Source organism: Triturus cristatus, chromosome 2_1, assembly GCF_964204655.1.
Source record: "Triturus cristatus chromosome 2_1, aTriCri1.1, whole genome shotgun sequence".
NCBI lineage: Eukaryota > Metazoa > Chordata > Amphibia > Caudata > Salamandridae > Triturus > Triturus cristatus.
In genome coordinates this window covers 421,982,118-422,004,315 of record NC_140581.1, presented here as the reverse complement: position 1 = coordinate 422,004,315, position 22,198 = coordinate 421,982,118, and the positions used below count along the sequence as shown (strand labels likewise).

General features: G+C 47.8%; 1 protein-coding gene across 1 annotated transcript in view; it reads left to right on the top strand.

The window, feature by feature from the left end:
- Positions 1–22,198, top strand: part of TRIM23 (tripartite motif containing 23) — a 536,318-nt gene that overhangs the window by 234,969 nt on the left and 279,151 nt on the right. The window contains exon 5 of the mRNA XM_085631767.1: positions 20,642–20,824. Coding sequence (XP_085487893.1) covers positions 20,642–20,824 — 183 coding nt within the window. The remainder of the gene's footprint in view (positions 1–20,641; positions 20,825–22,198) is intronic.

The window sequence follows — 22,198 nt, the reverse complement described above, 5'->3', positions numbered from 1 at the left end:
ACCGAGTCCCAGGGAGCGGACGCGCTGGACAAGATGGCGCCTCAGGACACCGGTGACCTCCTTTGAGCCGACGGTGAGTGGGGATTCCGTGTAATACCCTAACAGCCCATAACTGTCTTTGGAGGTGGACTGGATTTGCCCCTGTTACCATAGGGCTTTCTCCTTTCACAAGACAAATACTGATTCCCGGCAGCACCTGACTCCAACATGGCGCCCATGCTGCTTGTGCTTCCGGCAGGACTTTTCGGCTCTCTCCAACTGGTGACCTCCTCCCTGGATCATCATGGAGTCTCCTGGTCGACCATAATCTCTATCCAGGGAACTGGCCTGTCCTTAACAACAAGGGACTTGAAGCACACTCCGTGCCTGACCCTAAAATGGCTGCCACTGATCCCACCTAGTCAAGGACAAGTCTCGTGGTTGAAAACAACCAGCCTCCGTCACAGTGATCAACAACCTCAACCTACCTGACTTAAAGAGGGCAGCCAAGCAACATATCCTCTCCTACCCCTCCACCCTCGCCATCTTCACTCACCCGCACATGGACTCAAGTCTTTCGTTCGCCTCCTGATCCTCACCCTAAGCTGTCGGAGTCCGAACTGCATGGCTGTTCCCCAGTGGAGCTGCTCCGAGAGCTATAGGGGAGACTGGCTTTTGCACACCGTTTTGGCCATCACCTACCCAGCCGGACATTTGTCTCGTCTTCTCCTCCTCTCCCGTCTCCTTCCTGTGGACTCCCAACTCTCTCTGATCTGTTTGGATCCTGACTCTTGTTTTCACTAATAACTCCTGTATTGAATATGTATTCATTCTGTTATTAATGTGAAATCTCTGTAATTTGTAACACACGGTTTCCTTATATAAAGTGCTCTGATACCTCCGGGTCTAGCCAGCGCTATATAAAACTCAAATAAAAATAAAAAATAGACCCAAGAAGTTCATTAGCTTGTAAAGGGTTTACCCTTTCTCTAGTAAATGTAAGGTGAGACCTGGGGCAGGCGAACCTTTATTCTATCAACCAGGCTGTCTCCAAACCCTGTCAGAGAGAAGATACTCCAGAACCAGTTTTGAGGAAAGGGCTACTCATTTCCCTGGGCTGCTACACAGGCTCTGCACAATAGATAAAGGTTTACCTAATCTTGGATGTTCAGATTAAGGTGCACATGTGATTGTTTGCAGTCTGAAAAACTGGTAGGATTGCCTCGCTGAACTTTTATGCCATTGGTGAGGGATGAGAGAGGAGTAACTCCCATCCACTTGCTAGTGCCCATTATAAATTTGGTACCCCAAAGAACCCTCCTCTGAACATCAGAAGATGACTGGACCTGCTGTCTAAGAGTAGCCCTGAAGGACTGGACTAGCTCTCTTGTACCTGGACAAAGAAGTGGACTCCAAGGGTCAGCTGACTGATACTCCTGTGTGGCTACATTGCCACAAGTTACAAGAGCTTTTTTCCTGAAGTGATTAGTTGACCGGTACCAACTGGACCTTGTTGGTGGCCTCTGCTGGAGTGAGCCCTGGCCCTGAGTGCTGTCCTTGCAGTCTTACCCAGAGCAGCTGCACCAGAAGCCGTTAAACTTTGTGACTAATAAATAAAACTTTGGATTTTGAAGACCTTCTGAGCCGTTAGCAGGACTTTGCAGCACAGGCGTCTGATTTCGATGCAACCTCCTCCGATACAGCTTCAGGCTAGTCCTGGTCGACTATTTTGACTAAGACGAGAAGGTAAAATCTTTGAGTGGGAAAAACAGAGTTGGTGTACCCGTCCCACGCCCTATCACGGTCGGCCTGAAATCGTGCCTAGGACTCGCTCTACTGCTTTCATGGACTATCTCATAGCTTTTGGTGCTATTTTTAATTAGAACTTTATAAAATCATTTCTCTGCTTCCCTTTTATGGGATTTTGGTAATTTGTGTGGCACTTTGTTAATTACATTTTACTCCGTTTTGTCTAAATCTTTTGGGGATTTTGATTGTTGTTCTGGCTTTATTGCGGTTTTGGTACTGCATAAATAATTAGCGCATTACCTTCAGTTAAGGCTGTCTGCTCTGTCCCATAGTTACCAGGGGGTTGAGCTCAGGTTAATTTAGTGACTTTGGTATTCACCCTGGCAAGTTAGTGTTATTACGCCTTCAGGTGGGCGACTGCCCTCTCCAAATAATCCACTTTCTTAGAAGGATGATTACTGACTGTACCATGAATTTGCTCAGCCTGCTGGCATAATTTAACCCGTTGTGTGCCCATGACGAGCTGGACCCTTCATGGAGCACAGTCGCGCTCTGCCCATGACGAGTCCAGCTCGTCATGAGGCATACCCTGGGGAATCCCTGGGAATCCCTGGGGCACCAGAGGGATTCCCTTTAATTAAAAATAGCCTCGGGAGCTGGGGAAGAGCTTCCCCAGCTCCCGAGACCCCCCCCCCCCCTTTCACTGTAATGACGATCGGCGCGCATGTCGCGCCGATGTCATTACAGTGAAAGTGAAACTGAAATGAGCCAAGAGGCTCATTTCAGTTTCACTTTTTGGGTAAGGAAACGTTGGGGGATCCACGCAAGCCATACCTCCCTGGAATCCCCCAGATGTCTAGTTTTCAGAAATGTGTGGGTTTGGTAGGTTTCCCTAGGTGGCCGCCGAGCACCGGGCCAAAAACCCAAGTGACCCCCCTTGCAAAACCAGGTCGTTTTGAGACAGGCAATTTTCATGTCGCCTCACTAAGTTGTGGGCCCTTGCCTGTCGCGGGTACTTGGGCCTCCCACACGAGTGAGGCACCGTTTTTATCGGGAGACCCGGGGGAACGCTGGGTGGTGGGGAATTTGTGCCAGCCCGATGATGCCACAACTTTCCCACACAAAAATGTGTGATAAAGGTGATTTTTTTCAGCTAAATTTGAGGTTTGCAGGGCATTCTGGGTAAGGAAACGTTGGGGGAGCCATGCAAGCCATACCTCCCTGGAATCCCCCGGGTGTCTAGTTTTCAGAAATGTGTGGGTTTAGTAGGTTTCCCTAGGTGCCGGCAGAGCTAGAGTTCAAAAACTACAGCTAGGCACTTTGCCAAAAAAAGTTCATTTTTCACTGCAAAATTGAGGTGTGTCCACGATGCGTTTTGCGCCGTTACCTGTTGCGTGCACTAGGCCGACCCACACAAGTGAGGTACCATTTTTCTCGGGAGACTTTGGGGGAACACGGGGTGGGTGGAAATTTGTGGATCCACGCAGATTCCAGAACTTTCCACCACAGAAATGTGGGGAAAATGTGTATTTTTTGGCAATGTTTTAGGTTTGCAAGGGATTCTGGGTAACAGAACCTGGTGGGAGGCAGTCAAGTCACCCCATCTTAGATTCCACTGGGTGTCTAGTTTTCAAAAATGGATAGGCTTCCTAGGTTTCCCTAGGTACCGGCAGAGCTATGGTTCAAAAACTACAGCTAGACACTTTGCCAAAAAAGGGTCATTTTTCACAGCGAAATTGAGGTGTGTCCACGTTGCGTTTTGCGCCGTTTCCTGTTGCGGGCACTAGGCCGACCCACACAAGTGAGGTACCATTTTTCTCGGGTGACTTTGGGGAGCACTGGGTGGGTGGAAATTTGTGGATACACGCAGATTCCAGAACTTTCCACCAGATAAATGTGGGGAAAAAAGTGTTTTTTGGGCAATTTTTTATTTTAGGTTTGCAAGGGATTCTGGGTAACAGAACCTGGTGGGAGGCAGTCAAGTCACCCCATCCTGGATTCCCCTGGGTGTCTAGTTTTCAAAAATGTATAGGTTTGCTAGGTTTCCCTAGGTGCCGGCAGAGCTAGGGTTAAAAAACTACAGCTAGGCACTTTGCTAAAAAAGGGTAATTTTGCATTGTGAAAATGTGGTGTGTTCACGTTGGGTTTTGAGCCATTTCCTGTCGTGGGCACTATGCCTACCCCTACAAGTGAGGTACCATTTTTATCGGGAGACTTAGGGTAATTCAGATTTGTAAAGGAACTGTTATTACCTATTGACTTTCGATGCATATCTGCCTTCCAAATGAAAGACATTGTGTAAAAAAGAATTCATTCTAAAAAATGACTGATAATTCTCATGCTAGTATGAATATCCCAATTTCGGAAATGTGCAAATATCTACTGTTTCTAAACTCTGTTTTGTTCCCATTTCAGAAATACATGGGTGTCTTTCATATCGGTTTTTCCATGTACACATTTTTACAGAATAATTACTATATACCCGGTACATAATAAAAAACCATTGCAAGTTGCTGCTCAGTTTTTGGCTCTGGGTTCGTCGGGTCCTTGGTGAACCTACAAGTCCTATATATCCCCACAACCAAGTAATGTCCAGCGGATGTAACGGTATATTGCTTTCAAAGAACTGTCATAATTAGAAGAATTTACAGGTGAAAACGTTGACACAAAAGTCTTTTTTATTCAACAAATATTCAATTTATCCTATATTTAACTGTTAGTTTCTATAAAAAAACCTTGATGGATCTACACAAATGACCCCTTGCTGAATTCAGAATTGTGTCTACTTCTCTAAAATATATAGCTTTCCAGGATCCATTATTGCTTTTGTACCCATTTCTACCATTAACTGGAAGGAGGTCGAAAGCATAAAAAATAGCAAAAATAGGCTATGTCCAGAAAAATGCCAAAACTGTGTAAAAAAAATGTGGGTTTCTGACAAGTCTGGTATCTCCTAAAAGCTGGGAAAATGGTGATTTCAGCCCCACAAACCCTTCTTTGATAACACTTGCAGGGAAAAACTCAGAAGCTTTCATTTGCAGCCCGTTTCTCCCCACTTTCCCCCCAAAAAACTAAATTTTGCTGTATTTTTGCTAATTTCTGTGACCCCTCCAGGGGAATCCACAAACCCTGAGTACCTTGAGAATCTCCATGATGTTGGAAGAAAAGGACGCAAATTTGGCGTGGATACCTTATGTGGTCAAAAAGTTACAGGGGCCTCAGCGCGCACTACCCCAAATAGCCAAAAAAGGGCGTGGCACAGGAGGGGAAAAGGTCTGGCAGCGAAGGGGTTAACACTGTCGTCCAGCCTGTTGTCCTTGACAGACCTGGAGGAATAGGCATAGATGTCAGGGCATTTGAGTAGTTCTACTCCCTCCTTTTGAACATATCCAAAAACTATTCCTCTATTAGTCTAAAGCTCAAAGTATTTCTGAGTCCCAATGGACTCAGCCCTACCTCTTAAACATTTAAGATGAGACTATGCAAACTTCCCCACTCGCTCAACATTCATGTTTTTAACGTACCCTGATGACACCCAGATTCAAAGGTGCGAGAGTGGTTGGGCTTCCACTGGCTCATATTCAAGACGGATAAAACCAGAAACATGATGGACAGGCTACATCCTAAGCTGAGGTCATGTTCTCTGTGACACTCTGAAATGAGGCCTTGCCCCCACCCCATCCAATAGGTAAAAAAAAAACTGTTTTTTCTTGGCTGGTATCTGTAGTAAGAAGCTTTACCTCCAACTGTTTCTTCCAGTTAAATTGGGTTAAGAAAATACTGTTTTTACCATACTATCGAAGGGAAGAAATCATATGTTGCAGGCATAACTGGATCCCGCCTTAACTCTGGTAATAGGTTCATGGCTCCTTCAAGAATTTTTTGAAGCGTTTAAAAAGTACTCTGTGAGTAGAACAGTGACAGACTCCCATAGTAGTGTTCCGCCATTGCTATGCTCCCTTCACTGGCTTCCCATTTCTGGCTGGGTCCAGTTTAAAGCACTGTGCCTCATACACTGGGACCATTTTAGCACGGCCCCCTAACTACGTAAAGCACCACTTTACCTGTCAACTCACACTTTCTGCTCTCAGTGCTGGCTGCTAGCTGTCCCCTGTTTCCAGTGTCAGAGATTGGGAGAGCATTCTTTTTCTGTCTTCCCTCCTTCACTGTTCAGCTCCCTTACCATCTTTCAATGCTACTTAAGACGTTCTTTCTTTCCGACAAGCTTTGAAGTCCTGTCTTAATTCTTGAAATTGCGTTTTTTCATCAGGCTAGCCCATGACTCTCCTCTTAGGACAGAGCACCATGACATCGTCTGGTATACAGACGCTTGAGAAACCTCATTTAATATAACATTAACGGAAGACATGGACAATGGTCCTTTGCTGATATCGGCTCTGTCTGTAGACCGATTCCATGACTTAACTTCTTCTAGGGGCCAATTCATGACACCCTACCTCATTCACAAGACCCTTTTCGACACTTACCCAAATTTTTTTGAAAAACTGGCTTTCCATCTTTCTTGCTTGTTTTTTTCTTAGAGTGTCAGCTTAGTAGTTAGTGATCCAGTGTTGGAAGCTAGTAGGGCCTTCCGTTGCATTCTGCGTCCCTTATCTGTGAAACTCCCGTTATGTCTTCCAGTGCACTCAGTGTTGCTTTTCTGTTAGAAATACTTAGACATCCTGAATATCTTCTAAACGCTTTGAGCAGCTCCTTTTTTATAAGGCTAGTTCTTGGCCCTCCTCTTTGCACAATGAAGTATTCGGGCGTAAAAATAAGAAATCCTTAAACAAAACAGTTTACATATACAAAAATATAACATTAACTTAATACAGGTATGCAGGCACACAGGCCTCATGGTAAAATCTGCATCTCACACAGAACAGGTCCACCATCGTGGTGCTGCGAAACAGGGACAGGGGACTCATGACATCCTCAGCGTCACTCATATTAGTTTCACAAGGGCATTAACAGGGCTGAGGCACAAGCCCTCTTTCATTAACAGGAATGTCACCAACAGGTGATATTACCTGTCACGCTGGTAAATGAGAGCAGCCTTACAATCTTGATAGGATCTGCCCTTCGATATTACCACTCAGGATCACTATACTTGAAATCTGGGCTTCATAAGACATGCGTTCAACACACATGGCAGCCTCTCCCCTCCTCCTCTTCTTCAGATACAGCAGCAGCCAAATATTTTCTGAAGTCTGAGTCCAAATTCCTCAAGGGAGTCATCCAAACATTATGCCTCTGGTCCTTGACCTTCTCTATACTAATTTGCATAGCTTATAAAAATTAAAAGTGAATGCGGGATAAGCAATTTTACTTTGACCACTTGAATATTCGGAATTAAAGTTGGCTCCAAACAATTGGGCTGCAACAATGTCAAAGTGCATTTTCCTTTTAGGTGTGCCACAACTCAATACGTGCTCTCAGGTGTTTATTGGTTACAAGGATGACTGACCTATGTTGCTGTTTCTGGCTTCGTGCCTCTCCAGCAAAGCGGCAAACAACAAGGTGAAATATATTTTTGAATTAATGTCAGCCACTGGTGATCCCATGTGCCGCACTCCTGTTCAATAATTTTCACCCACTATTCCGCTCTAAACAGAGATCACCCATATGCAAGTCCGTCTTGGTCTTACTCCAGTTGGCAGAGCCCCCCCCAGACTTCAAGGCCAGGTCCCTTGCAGACAAGAATAAAATATTTTTAGGCCGCCGCCCAGACGCGCTTTCACCGCCTATCCTTAAAAGATTTAGCACATTCGTTGGAGCCATCCACACAACAAATATTCCAACATATTTTACGCATTAAAAGTACTTTTTAGGCACCTTCCATTAAAAACCGTTAGCAAACATAACATTATACTTATCATTTACATGCAACAACAATTATACTGACATTCCTGCTACCTTTTCCGAACGTCCATACTGCTTTCCAACTTGTATGTGTCAAGAAGTAGCATAGCGCCTGGTCTACATTTAGACTTAAACCCACACTGCACTAAATCAGTTTCAAGATTTTAGTGAAATGCCAATAAACAGGTACACACATTGGCATCTAAAGCAGTGTGAGTGGAAGGGAGTGATTACTAAGCAAGAGAAGAGTTGCCTTTGAAGTGTGACTTGAAACACACAGCGATTGCCACCTCTCAGCAACAGGGTTGGTTTATCTCACAGTCGCCAGTGTGTTTCAAGCTACTCCAATCTGCCAGAAAAGGTAAACACCATTGAACATCCCTTCCTGTGAAGCAGTAGAGTGCTTTTAGATCCATGTTCCAAGTAATATTAGAGAGGAAGAAGGTTATAGATAGGACAGAAAGAGTGGCACGGCAGCTCAGTAAGCAGCATTTGGTACATTTTCGTTTCCCCTTCAAAGAGATCTGTGTGGCTTTACTGGCACTGGTCCCAGGATTCTTGTTTCCGGTCCAGGGTAGACCAGGCTTGGTAGTTTGGGCTGGACTGTTCCCATGAGGAACAGGGTCAAGACTGATTTGCATATGGCTAGGTCTGAACTGGGGTGGCTAAGTGAGCTAAAGAACGATGATGGATTCACCCCAGATCTGTGACTGGAGGTGAGTGCCTGAAAAGTTTCAACGCTCCGTCCATCATCTCTTTGTGTTTGCTATGTTTTCACATGTTAACACTGTCTGGCCCAAACGTTTCAGTGAATTAATACCAGTTTAATATAAAAATACAGCAATATTCAAATTGAAAATGACCACTCAACCTTTGCATATGGCCTTGTACTACTACGCAACATGTGGCGCTATGATTTTAGTAATTTTTGATCCATATGTGCTAGAAACAATTTTTTTGTTATCTGTACATTATTCTGCGTTCGTGAAATGTTTTTCTATTAACTGATGTAACTTGTAACTTATGTAATTTTGTAACTTTATGGAACCTTATGTAAAGCGCTCTGATGCCTCCAGGTCTAGCCAGCGCTTTATAAAAATTAAATAAATAAACAAAATAAATTATGTGACAAGTGATGGCTTATGTGGGAAATGCTGCAAATTCATAATGATGCGGAAAACGCTGCAGCCGCAGAATCACATTCCGTTAAAGTAAATGTTTTGATATAACCTTTGTTTTGCACCATTGTAATTACTAAAATCTTTCTTTTTATAGGCAAAGCACTCCTTCCCCCTCCTCACAAATATAATTTTTTAGTTGCTAAGTGGCATTTTATCCTGTATCCTAAATGGTGTTTATTGCTCCATTCAAAAAGTACATCTATCAAACCTTCTTTAACATTTACTCTACATACCTTCAGGACAGTGAAGCTCTGCTCCTTTTGGTACTTTCAATGTTACAGCTTTACTTACTGCGCTGTTTCGTAACATACATTCTATACATGTTTGTAAAGCGCATGTTCGGCCATTGGGGTTGCTTGGCACTGAAAACCAGATGTTTATTGTTCCTAAGTCAAGGGTACTAATTTAATTGGCCCTAGAGGAATGAAAGCCTGAGTAGGCCAAGCAGAATCTGAACCTTTGACTACGAAGTCAAACACTGGTCCCTCCAGTGGGTGCATTAATCACGGTCTTTTAACCTGTGATCTCTGGGTAGTTCTAGTACACCAGTCTAACTTCCTACCTGACAAATTGTTTGTATGCAGAGACCACTTCAATCCCCTCCCACGCCGCCATGGTGCGCCGAAGCACTCTCTTGTTGGTCCAATTCTTTTCCTAATCTAACCTTGTTCTTTGCTTGCTCTTACTTGTAATATCTATGCTGGTCACTTTCAGCTCGTTCTCCTTCATTTGGCCAACATTTGTAGCTCGTCTCCATCTGTCAACAATACTAATACTGCACTGAATGTCTGCCCACTCTTTCCAGCTTTACACCTGTGTGACAAAGATTGTTTCCACTTGTTTTCTACATGCTGGTATTCCTCATTCCTCTGAATCGTTCCCACCACTATCTCTACCTCAGTCCACCTTTTTTCATTACCTCTCTTTAATTGTGGATCCTCCCCCTTTTTTTCTCAAAGCACACCCCCCTCTGTTGGTTCTTCTGCTGACTTACTCATACAAACTTTGAAAAATGTGCTCATTGCATGCCACTACATTTCACATCTCGTGTTGCTCGTTGCACCCCTGCTCAGACCTTTATTTTAGCCACAGAACACTGGAATACCTTTATTTTTTGCATATGCTGCACTTTCTCTCGTATTCTTTCGCATCCTTATTACACATCTTCTTACCTTAGTTATGGTGTTTGATTTGTGTTTTATTGCACTTTTTCTTAGCCATACCTTGATCACTTTATGGCAATGTGTTTTGCTTTCGTTTTTTAAATTATTCATTATTTGGGTCCTTCCTGGTTTCCTGTAAACCTCCATCCACAGTGCTTCTGTTATAACGTCCCTGAACCTATCTTCAGTTTATCAGTTATATCTCTTCATGCATTTTCATGCTGGTTTCTTCCTTCTCTTCATAAGCTATCTAGTCTCCAATTTCCCTTCAATCTCTCATAACTGTTCCCAGGATCCATGTGATTAAAATTTGCTTACAGTCGAACCCCACTATTTCATTTTTTGCATCCTATGCAGTATTTTGGGTTGCGCTGCTCTTAGTTAATTCTTTGGCGCATATTGTGTAGCGTCTAGTTGTGCATCATGTACGACTTCGCATCTATAGGCAGCTTATCAAACCCAGTTGCTTATGTTTCTGTGGCCCAGAGCACGTTTTCTCTATTTTCAGATTATTTTGCAGCCTGAAAACTCTATTTTCTCTGAATGAAGTCTGGAGTTCTCTCTGAGCGGTTCTTACTGCTTATGTTGAACATACAGACTTTTTTGTAGTACTTGGACAACCGATCAATAACTTGGTATAGTTGCACACAGTCAATGAGTAGTGTATATAGGACCCAGAATCTCTTTGATACAGTTCGTCACACTACGTTTCAGTTGAGCACTCTGTTTTAAATTGCTGTACGCATATATATACACGACACTTGTGGGATAATTACATTGCTTTCCTACTCTAAGTGTCCTAAACTTGCCCAAGTAATATTGCTACCTGCCATACAGTCCTCAGTAAGCCTTATGGCCCCCTCAGCAGTAAACAGCAGGTGCAGTTCTTTAGACTGCCTCCGTGGCTCCCCACTTTACTATTTTGCCTGGTGGGGTGGAGGCTGGGAGGGGAGGTTGACTTATCCAGCCTCCCTGTGGCATCTATGCTTTCCTTGAGGCTTCTGCGTCCCCGGCCGTGCCCTAGTCACAAATGTTTTGAGTTTTATATAGCGCGAACTAGACCCAAAGATATCGGGTATCAGAGCGCTTTACATAGCACCAGTTTCATTACCTGAGGACACATTCTCAGGTCTTGCCTACACAGTGCGCATGCGCTGCATAGGAGGAGACCTCTTGAAATAGATTCCCTTTTTCACCCAAAAATGTGCACGCATTGCATTGCTTTCAATGGCAACGCATGCACGTTTGGCGATTCCCTTGCGGGAGCGAGCTTTGAAACCATCTGTTTGTAATTAACTTTGATGCAGATGGTGCCCTTGCTCGCTCCCGCAAGGAAAACGCTGTGTGCGCTCTGGGCCGCACTCCCCCCACCCCTCCCACTTGTTAACCCACGGGAAACTGGCGCCATATGTTAGCACAAGGGAAACTCTTTGTTTACATATCCCTGACTGTATCTGGTTTCTCTCATCCCCTGGGGGGATTCTTCCCCCTTGGCCACAAGGCAGAGCGAGCAGCAGGCAACAGGCCACAAATTTACAGGTCGCTTTCCCGAAATCAGTTTCACTTCTTGTTTTTGTCACGTCATTTGCATTGCATTTCTCACATGCCACGCGCTCTTTAAAGGTGCCGGGCGGCGGCAGGCCCTGCTTAGTTAGGACACATTCCTGTCCCACTGAGGTATGTGCATCTCGCCCACTCAGCTGCCTCACGCTGTCCCACTGGGGTATGTGCATCTCGCCCAGTCAGCGGCCTCACGCTGTCCCACTGAGGTACGAGCAACTCACCCAGTCAGCTGCCTCACGCTGTCCCACTAAGCTATGTGCATCTCGCCCAGTCAGCTGCCTCACACTGTCCCATGCAAGGCACGAGCACCTCCTACAGTCCACACATTTCCACACCGGATGAGATGCGAGTACCTCAGCCAGCCCAGAGGATCCAAGGTGTCACGAGACCGGGGCATCTTGTGCAGTGGCGCAGTCGGGGTGTGCCTGCACGAGCTGCTCACACCACCCCCTCAGCTGCATGCAGCACATTAATTCGCCCATTATCCTGACCTGGTACAACTTGAGGTCTCAGGACAGGACGAGAACTTCGCGCATGGAATGGAACAATTCAAGGCTATTCTTTATAAATCTAAAGGGAAATAAATGTATATTTCCAGGCAAAGGTGTATGCGCTTTCTCCCACTTCTCCCCGTCCCCTCCTTCCGCTCATGTGCCTCCCCCGCGCTCTCCGCCCACTCCCCCCCTCCTGTTAAAGGGCTTTTAGTGAATGTGCTGTCAGTGCTGCGCTCTAATGATTTCCCTCTCGCATTCCTCCCAGGAGCGGTTTCACTGAAGTGTCCAGTGATTGATTCGTTATCGCCAGGCTCGCTAACCCCCTGTAGTCTGGGGCTTTTGGGGGGAGGGGGCTGCTGATCACGGGGATGAGGCTTGTGACAGGCGTGTAATGTCGTGGGGAACTGGGCCCACGTAATAAATGACCACACTACACACAGGGGTAACCTCAGTGGGTAGTTATCAACTAACTCCCGCCCAGAGCCCTGGGCTTTTTATTACCATGGTCACGTGGTCTCGACCTCCGTCGAGCCCACTTTCATAACTTTTATTCTAGGGGTGTTTGCCGACAAACCTTCCCCCTATCATAGCGAGAGGCGTGGGCTGCCCCATCGTCTCTCGCGATACTACATTCCTCCCCCACCAGGAAACAATGAAATAAACACAAAACATCATAACCATTCACTTCCAGTCCTGACCGTTAGTGACCGGTCGAGTTACAGTAAAATTAAACAGTCTTACTTGGGAGTTGGCAGCACCTGCTCACCCTGGCTGCGATCCGACATCTGATCGTCGACTAGCCACTAGTCACATAGTCTTTGTACTTCTGGGAGAGTTTGGGGCAAGGCCGGAGGTGATACCGGCCTTGACTGCTCCGCAGTTGCGAGCCCGGATGCTGGTCAGCTGAGCTGCAGACGGAACCTCCACTCTGCTCTCCTTCCGACTCCTGGACTGATGGCGGTGAAGACTGCAGGTCCGGTGAGGCCTGGTTGTCCTGGTTCAGCCCTTCTGCTTCTCAGATTTGCAGGTCTCCCCTGGGGCGTTTCGCTTGGATCAGGGGTATTCGCTGTGTCACATTCTTCTGTTGGAAGAACCTTTTTGAAGAATGACACATTGCGGGTTACAGTCTCGGAACCTCTCAGAGCAGTCACCATGGTACCTTTGACGGCAGTGACCGTCCACGGATTTCGTTCGAACGGTGTCCGGAACTTTCCTCCGGGGTGTTGGTCCTGCACAAGTACCTGATCGCCCACGGCGATGGGGCTCTCTATCGCGCGTCTCTTCTGAGATGCCGCCTCGTTCGTTTTTGTTCGCCTGAGGTCTGAGAGATTCGGTGGGTTTGCAGCTCGCTCCCATGTAGAGTGATGGGGAATAGTGTTGGTGACTGTTCGGCCAAAACACAGACGGCTCTGGGATATGCCTGTGGTGCAGTGAGGGGTGAGTCGGTATTCGCGGAGAAATTGATATACAGCTCGCTCCAGGTTAAGTCCCTCTGACACCGCGATCTGTATGGTTTTGTTCAATGTTCGCATCAGGCGTTCTACTTTGCCATTTGCCTGGGGCCACCGAGGCGTGATCTTGCGGTGTTTTATCCGATGGGATGCTAGGTACTCAGCGATTTCCATGCTGGTGAACGGCGTCCCGTTGTCCGTTAGGATTTCTCCAAATAGCCCGTGAGTGGCTATTACCTTCTCGAGTTTAGGGACGACTTCTGCTGCGGACGTGGAGGAGACGAACTCTACCTCAGGGTATCTCGAAGTCGTCCACAATCACTAGCATGTGTCGCCCCAGCCTGGAAGGCTGCCGAAGTCCGCGCTGACTCTATCCCATGGGCCGCTGGAACTTGCTTCGGTGACCACCGGTGCTGGTCTGCTTGGGAGACTTGTGGTGAGGCATGCAGGGCATTGTTGTATGAGTGACTCAATTTGATGGTCTAGGCCTGGAAACCACACTTTGCTCCGAAGTCAGTTCTTGGACTTGACAATCCCTTGGTGCGCTCCATGGGCAAGGAGAGCCGCCTGTTTGGTGAGGCGCGCTGGCAGGACTAATCGCGGGCCACGCAGGCGACCTCCTTCAGCCGACACTGTCAACTCGTGACGGACCTGGTGTAGCGACTTCAACGTGGCTTGGGCTGTTGCGGTGCGCATGGGTGATGGGTTTTGGAGCAGCTGCCAGTCCCCAGAGCCGACCGCTTGTATCGCCATTTGAAGGCAGTCATCGTCTTGGGTAGCCGTTATGACTTCCTGCAGTGACATTGGGAGGGGTCGAGATCGTTCGACTACCATCCGTACATAGTCTTCGGTGGCGGCTGCTTCTTCGGCTTCAGGAGGGGTGACTGGCCGGGCATGCCACGATAGGAAGTCTGCAGGGCTCCGCGTGCCGGGACGGTCTTCTACCTTCAGCTGGAATTTCTGTAGTTGCAGTATCCACTTCTCTATTCGTGGAGGGGGTCTGGATGATGAGCCAAGGAACAGCGGAATTAGCGGCTTGTGGTCGGTTATGACCGTGAACGGGTGTCCGTATAAATAGATGTGGAAGTGGCGGCACCCCCACAGGATAGCTATGGCCTCTCTTTCAATTTGTGAGTAGCGCTGTTCCGTGGGCGTTGGAGTTCTGCTTGCATAGGCCACTGGCGCCCAGTCCCCGCAACTCTGGCGTTGCGCCAACACGGCCCCCAGACCAGTGGGGCTGGCGTCCATGACCAGTTGGGAGTCCTGACGCGGGTCGAAGTATGCGAGGGTTGTGTCAGCGGATAGCGCAGCTTTGGTTTGCTGGAATGCTTGCTCTTGTGTTGGGCCCCAGATCCAGTGGGCAGTGGTTTTTGTGTGCTCCTGCAGCGGGCCCGTCAGGTCTGATAGGTTCTTGATGAACCGGCCACAGTACGTGACCATTCCAAGAAAGCTGCGGACTCCGGTCACCGATGTGGGGGCAGGCGCTTCTTGAACATCCTTGACTTTGGCGGGATCCGGCCCAATGCCTCTGTCTGAAAATTGATACCCAAAGAAACTTATGTCTCTGCGTAGGAACTCGCGTTTCCCCTTGTGGAGAGTGAGGCCGCGTTCTCTCAGGCGTGTGAACACTGCGTTGAGGCGGACAATGTGCTCTTCTAGGGAGGGGGCGTGGACCAGAATGTCATTGCTCACATTGAGCACCCCTTCTAACCCTTGCAGGACAGTTCTGATTATGTTCTGGAACACTTCGGCTGCGCTGGAGATTCCGAAGTTAAGGCGTTTGTAACGCCACAGGCCGGCATGGGTGGAGAAGGTCGTGATCGGACGCGACTGGGTGGAGTGAGACCTGATGATACCCCGACCGCAGGTCCATCTTCGAGAACCACTGTGACCTCGCGAGCTCGCCTATGTCATCCACCGTGGGCGTCAAGTGGCGTTCCCGTTTGATGGCGAGGTTCGGGATTCGCATGTCAATGCATATGCGGACAGCATCCGGTTGCTTTGGTTTCTTCGCAACCACGATGGGGGACACCCATGGTGTGGGGCCGCTCACTCACTCGATGATGCCAGCCGCTTCTAGCATGCAGAGCTCTGATTCCACTTTTGGTCGGAGGTGGAAGGCAATCCTCCTGTGCCTGAGAGCCACCGGGGCTACCGATTTGTCGATATGTAGACGAACTGCTGGGCCTTTGAGGCACCCGATTCCTTCGAAGAGGGGTGCGAACTCTGACATCAACCTGTCCAGATCATGCGCTTGTACCGCAAAAGCAAACTGGATGAGGCGCAGTTCTTGGGCTGTGCAACAGCAGAGGAGGAATCCTGACCCTTCCTTGGACACGTAGATTTTGGCTGACTGGCGGAAATCGTTGTGCGAAATTTCTGCTTGAAACACTCCGCACATTCGGAGTGGGGTTTGGGTCCCAAACACGTACACCTGGACGTTTGTGTTGCGGAGTGCCGGCGGATTGGGCAGCAGCCGATAGGCACTGATGGCCATGAGGTTGATTGTGGCGCCGGTGTCGATGAGCGTCGTCACTGGATGTCCTTGCACGTTAACAGTGCACATGGGCGCGGCCTGTGGCGATGCCGAGAGGGCATACACCATGTGCACTACGTGCACCGTGGCGGCTTAATCATCCATGTCTCCCCTCGAGGAATCACACGGGGCGGGTTCCAGCGCGCGCACCGGTCTAGTTGGGCCTTGTGACCGCCTCGAGGGCCTTGAGCAACAGACTTTAAAGAAGTGATTGACTTTCCCATAGGCACTGTATGTTTTTCCTTGGGCCGGGCACGCGCCGTCGTGTGGGAGCGGGCCTCCGCACCATCCACAGAGCCGGATCTTAGGACTCTGTCCGGGTCCTTGAGCTGATGGTTTTCTGGGCCTCTGCCTTGGGCCTCGCGGATTGGACTGAATCGCACACACTGGTTCCTCTTTGATCGTTGCAGGGGCTTTCAGTTCCATATGGGCCTCTCTGGCTTTGGACAGTTCTTTGGAGCGTCCCAGGGTCCGTATGTCCTTCATCGGTATGGTGTGCACCTACAGGACGCGTTCACGCAGTTTTGAGGACGCGCAACCTTGGATGAACTGTGCCCGCACCTCATCGTCTTCATCAGGCAGGGTGCACTTGCTTGCTAACTCCTTGAGTCGAGCGTAGGCGTAGAATACGTCAACCGATTCTTCTGGGAGCTGCTTCGCCTGGCGGAGAAGGAACCGCTCGTAGTCTGGGTTTGCATACGGCTCGAAGTGCGCAGCGATGGCATCCCGCAGCGTGGCGTAGGTCTTCGGGGGTCCGGCCTCGTGGACGGTCTTCGCGAATTTATGGATGTCCGCGCCACCCAGGTGAAGGAGCATGGACCGCTGTTGTCGCTCTTTGATTTCCGCAGATTCAAAGGATGTCCCTAGCCGTTCTACCCATTCCTTCCAACGCGCAGCTTGGGAAGGCGGTGGGCCTGTGACGGCGAAAGGCTCCAGGGGTGGGACGGTGGTCATGGCGACACCGCTGTCAGCGACTCCTAGGGCGCAGAAAGGCGAAGCTGTAGCGTCAGCGCGGCACCAGGGCGTCGATGGCTGGAGGAAACCTTATGCGAATGCCAGGCGGTGATACCAAACACAGGTGGCTGATCTGCAGGAGGTGGCTGATCTGCAGGAAGTGGCGGCTGGGGGCCTCGATGTGACATACACCTCACAGGTGGCTGGGTCTGCCTCGCGGCCGGGGCACGCACGCGTGATGCATGCAGCAGTCCTTATGCCAGAGAGAGGATGGGGGCCCCGAGGTGAGGCTGCGTGGTCTTGTGTGGTACAGTGAGTCAGAGGTCTGTTGAGGGGTGAGCTCCTCTGATACACTTGGCAAGACTCCTCTTGTGCTTCAGGGTGGAGGCTGGTGGCTGGAGGTGCAGGGAAGGAGGCACTGCACAAACGCATGCAGCGCGCACTGCTCAGGCCGGTCACCGACGGGTGAAACCGGGTGAAAGTTTCATCGGGGTGCGGTAATAACCAGCGGCCAGAGGGGGCAGCAGAGGGCCCGCACACACTCACCGCGATCAAAGTGCTTCGCCGCGGCACCAGCACATGCGCCGCAGCCTCCCGGCAGACACGTCGCTGCAGGCGACCTCCGATAGAGCAGTGGGGCCGCAGCGAGACTCCAGCGGCGCACAGGGCTTCAGGCTGAGCGCTCGCGGAGCGCGCACCACCAGCGGGATGATCTGCGCGGCAACAGGTGCGTGAGCAGCGGCAGCAGACAAGCGGCACGGCGGGTCAGAGGCACACCACCTCGTCGCCAGTGTAATGTCGTGGGGAACTGGGCCCACGTAATAAATGACCACACTGCACACAGGGGTAACCTCAGTGGGTAGTTATCAACTAACTCCCACCCAGAGCCCTGGGCGTTTTATTAACATGGTCACGTGGTCTCGACCTCCGTCGAGCCCACTTTCATAACTTTTATTCTAGGGGTGTTTGCCGACAAACCTTCCCCCTATCATAGCGAGAGGCGTGGGCTGCCCCATCGTCTCTCGCGATACTACAAGGTGGTAGGGTCCGAGTTGCGTCAGTATATATCAGACTGGTGGCGGTGAGAAAAGTCTGTCCGTCAGAGGGTGTGCAGATATGATCCAGCCTCGAGTCGGGCTGGCAGAGCCGGGGACGGGCCAAGAACTGCTAGTCTTGACTTTAAATGAGGGGCAAAATCGGAGACATGTTCAACAAGGCAGGTCATCGGAGAGGCCGGGAATGTGTCAGGCCGACTGTGTCAATCACAGGCCAAGCCCGACAGGCTAGTGCGTTTGAAAAGCAGGTAGCGCTGGGGCAGAATGAGGCTGGCACGTGGGTGAGTCTCGCCTCACCAGCCACATGTCAGGACCTTTCCATAGCCGCATCCCACACTAGGCGCAAGCGTGTTAGGAACCAATCCCATTATCAAGTAGACCAGGCAGTCTCCAGATACATAGCGCTGCACACAGCTTCACTGCGTTTTCATTTTGCAGTTGCTTTTTTAGTTGTGAATGTTACCAACCCAGCGTATGAGGATGCCCACAAAGTTACACATGTGTCGGTGTTCAGCCCTTCTTCCATCTGATCTGACCTGCAAAGGGAAGCCCGTAACTCCCCTCTTAATCTTAAACTTAAAATGACACCTTTTTTGTTTTAGAGAGCAGGTGGCTCAAAAGGGTTCGTAGTCTGGACCTGTCTTGGCCCATCTTAACGAGTCGCGAAAAGAAGATTTTTTTGCAACAACTTCAATTTTTATGAAGCGTGTCTTGTTTAGGCTTTTGGGCTCTTTCTGACTACACTTAAGGGCCTGTTCCCAGCGCCGTAATTAGGATAAAGAGTGGAAATGCGCAGTGACTGATTACCGCATATCTGTGCCCTACCACAGACTTTGACTGATGCGTGTTGCTGTTTTTATTAGGTCTCGCCTGACCCAGCGCATGCGCTGATCTGGCGATACTTTTTGTGAGGGCTCCAAAAAGTGCTACCATGGCCAGCCTAGAGCTACTGTGCATGTGTCGGGGCGCGCGCGATCGCTATTACTTTCACTTTTGCCTCTTTGATTTTTGATCGCGATCACTTTCGCGGCCGTACGGCCGCTGTGATGTTCTCCGTGAGCCATTCTGTTAATGGTGGCACCCGTGCTTTAGCTTAAACATCTTAGGCTAAAGTCGGGTGCTGAGATTGCTTCAAAAGTAAAGAAATAAACAATTCTTCACTTTTGAAGCAATCTCGGCACCTAACTTTAGCTTAAGATGTTTAAGCTAAAGCATGGGTGCCGCCATTTGTCTTGCCACCTGGCCCCTTGCAGTTCCCTCTCCTTTGTCAGAAGGGAAAATCCCTAGTTACTCAATGCCTAGTCCCCTCCTCAAGGTTGCTAAATGTATCGTTAGCCTATTCGAATACAAATGTACTATCTTTTAATAACCTGTCTAAACTCTTTTGATAAACCGTTGCTGACAGTATGGAGAAGGCAATGGGAGGTTTCCACCGAGAAAAGTTTTACATTTAAAGGTACATTCACCCACAAAATTGCTCCCATACTAAGAAGGCCTCTCACTCCCCTCGGTATGTCTTGCTTGGTGTCCTAAGTAGGTCGCTCACAGTAAAAACAAGCATTGGCATAGCCAATAGGTCTCGCTTTTGGGACCTTATAAGTATTTAGTTATGCAGCACAATATCCTTGCAACAACAACTGTTGCATGACTAAACACTTATAAGGTCCCAAAGGAGAGACCTATTGACCATGCCAATGCTTATTACATGTCTGAAAGCATGCTAAAAAATAAGCGATGGCAACAGGGCTCTGCTGGTACATGCCCCGTCCTTCCATTACTTATTTTTTAGGTCGAGCCTCTGCGTCTTATAAATGGATAGAAACACATTCGACCGAGCACGTGAAATGTTGCCGAACCTCCTTCCAATGCTCATTCGAAGCCGAATATCGGTGCACAGCTAGAAATCCCACTCCCATGGGATGACAAAATTAAATAACACATAATTACATACAACATAATTACACTCAACTCAATACAACATTAATACAATTCTCATAATATCACTCAGTGCCACGTAATAACACACCACAAATTTATAACTACACAATACAATATACATACACTACACATAACACTCAGTACCACATAATTACACTTTTTATTACAACTTTTCTACATAAAACACATCAGCCACAATACTCTACAACATAGCCAAAATGTATTAATAAACACATAAGGTCCCAAAAGTGAGACCTGTTGGCTATGCCAATGCTTGTTTTTGTTAGGCACGGGGAGATTAAGTGATTTGCCCAGAATCACAGGATGTCCTTTCGGGGCTGCTGTTCTTTATTCTCTATGTGAAACCATCTGCTGAGAAAATCTCCAATAGCTTCTAGGTACAACATTTGAATAATCTTTTCTTTACATAATTAGTATTTAAATTTGACACAACAAGAGCTTTACATACCCTTGTCTATATACCAAGCCCCTCCCCCCCCACCCACCCCACCCCCGAGTAAGAGTTTGAAGCGAAGGAGATGCGCGAGTAAATCTGGAAACATTGGTGGCGACTGATTCAAAGCATAAATGTAAGCAGGTAAACTTGACATGAGATTCACTTTAGTCAAATTTAAGAAACCGAAAATTGGTGCTTGCTAATAATTTTCTTTTTTACTCAATTTTCTGATTTACTTCTTCTCTGTCTTTGTATCTAGCATGCTGTTCTAGAGACAGAAGCAAACCAAATCCGTGCCTCTATTTTGGACATGGCACACTGTATAAGGACCTTCACGGAAGAGATATCAGAGTACTCCAGGAAACTAGTTGGTATTGTGCAGCACATTGAAGGTGGAGAACAAATAGTTGAAGACGGCAATGGAATGGCACACACTGAACATGTAAGTAGTATGACTCCCTAGGTTTCACACCTGTTTTAAGTTTCAAGTGGAATGAAAGCAAACATTGTATTGAATGCCCTGTTCTCCTTTTTTGTATCAATTTACAAATGTATGTAGGTTATATGGAACATAATCTGTTAGCTCTTAGAAGCAGCATAACAATGCTCTTTCAGAATACTTTGCACTCATGTTTCCCATTGACATTTCTTTCTATGTACCATAGCTAGCAATTTAACTCGTGCTGGGTTTCGTTTAATTTCACCATAGTAATATTAGTAGGTATCCCTTTTGTTTATTACTTAAAATATATATTACACCCATACCATTGAGCGCCTTTTTCTATTGTAGCCAAATAAATGTCTGGAACACACATAACCAGAACGCTCTCTTCCAATTAATCCCTTTCCTTAACATTTGATGACAGTTCCCATAAACAGTTGTATTATGAGGAATATGCAAACGTTTTAGGACTAAGCAATCTTAGTCTGGTATACGAGTAAACAATTTGGGCATTTTATGGAGAGGATATCCCTGTTAGAATCATTTAAGCAAAAACGAGTTGATAGTTTGCTGCGTGGCAAGCAGGCCTCATGATCAATGCAAAGGATCCACCCGTATGGCCAACAACACGCACTATTTAGAGGGACCCAACACTTTCATCAATAGTACACATTTGTCAAAATAATTTTTATTCAGCATCAAAAGCAGATACAACCACAAATAATGCAGTAGGATGCACAGGACCCAGGGTCAAAACATTCAGCCAATTATGGTCCAGGTTCAAATGTCTCTGAGCCCACAATACCCGCCTTGCAACCAAACAAGAAGATGTCTTTTGAAACATATAACCCTAAAAATAACCCCTAAAATAGAAAAAAATAAAAAAAACTACAAAAAGAGAGCCCCTCCCCCCATCCCTCCCTCCTTCCCATCCCTGGTGGTGGTGGAGCTGCACAAAAGTATAGCGAGCATCATGAGTGTAGTGAAAAAATTAGACTGCATAGAAAGGGCAGACGCTTCTAGAAAGAGGGAGAGTACATCAGCCAACCCTCGGTGAGTTGATTGGAATTGAAAAAGATGCATTGTCCGGAAAGAGGGGGGGGGACACACCGCCGAGGGTAACCCCCGAGACAAGTAAGTTACCAGGGGGCCCTAATTGTATTCAAAATTCTTGTATTCGTCCTGGAATTTATCTGTCAGGTATTCCCTTGAGAGGATTCTTCACAGGCGGGCATGCCATATGGATATCGCCAGCGCAGTTGTCTTTTTCTAGTCTGCTGCAACCGCAAGCTTTGCTACCCCCAGACAAGACCACATAATGGCCTTGTCGGCTTTCGTTTGGTGCTCCAGAGCAGGGTCCCTAATGCCTAGAAG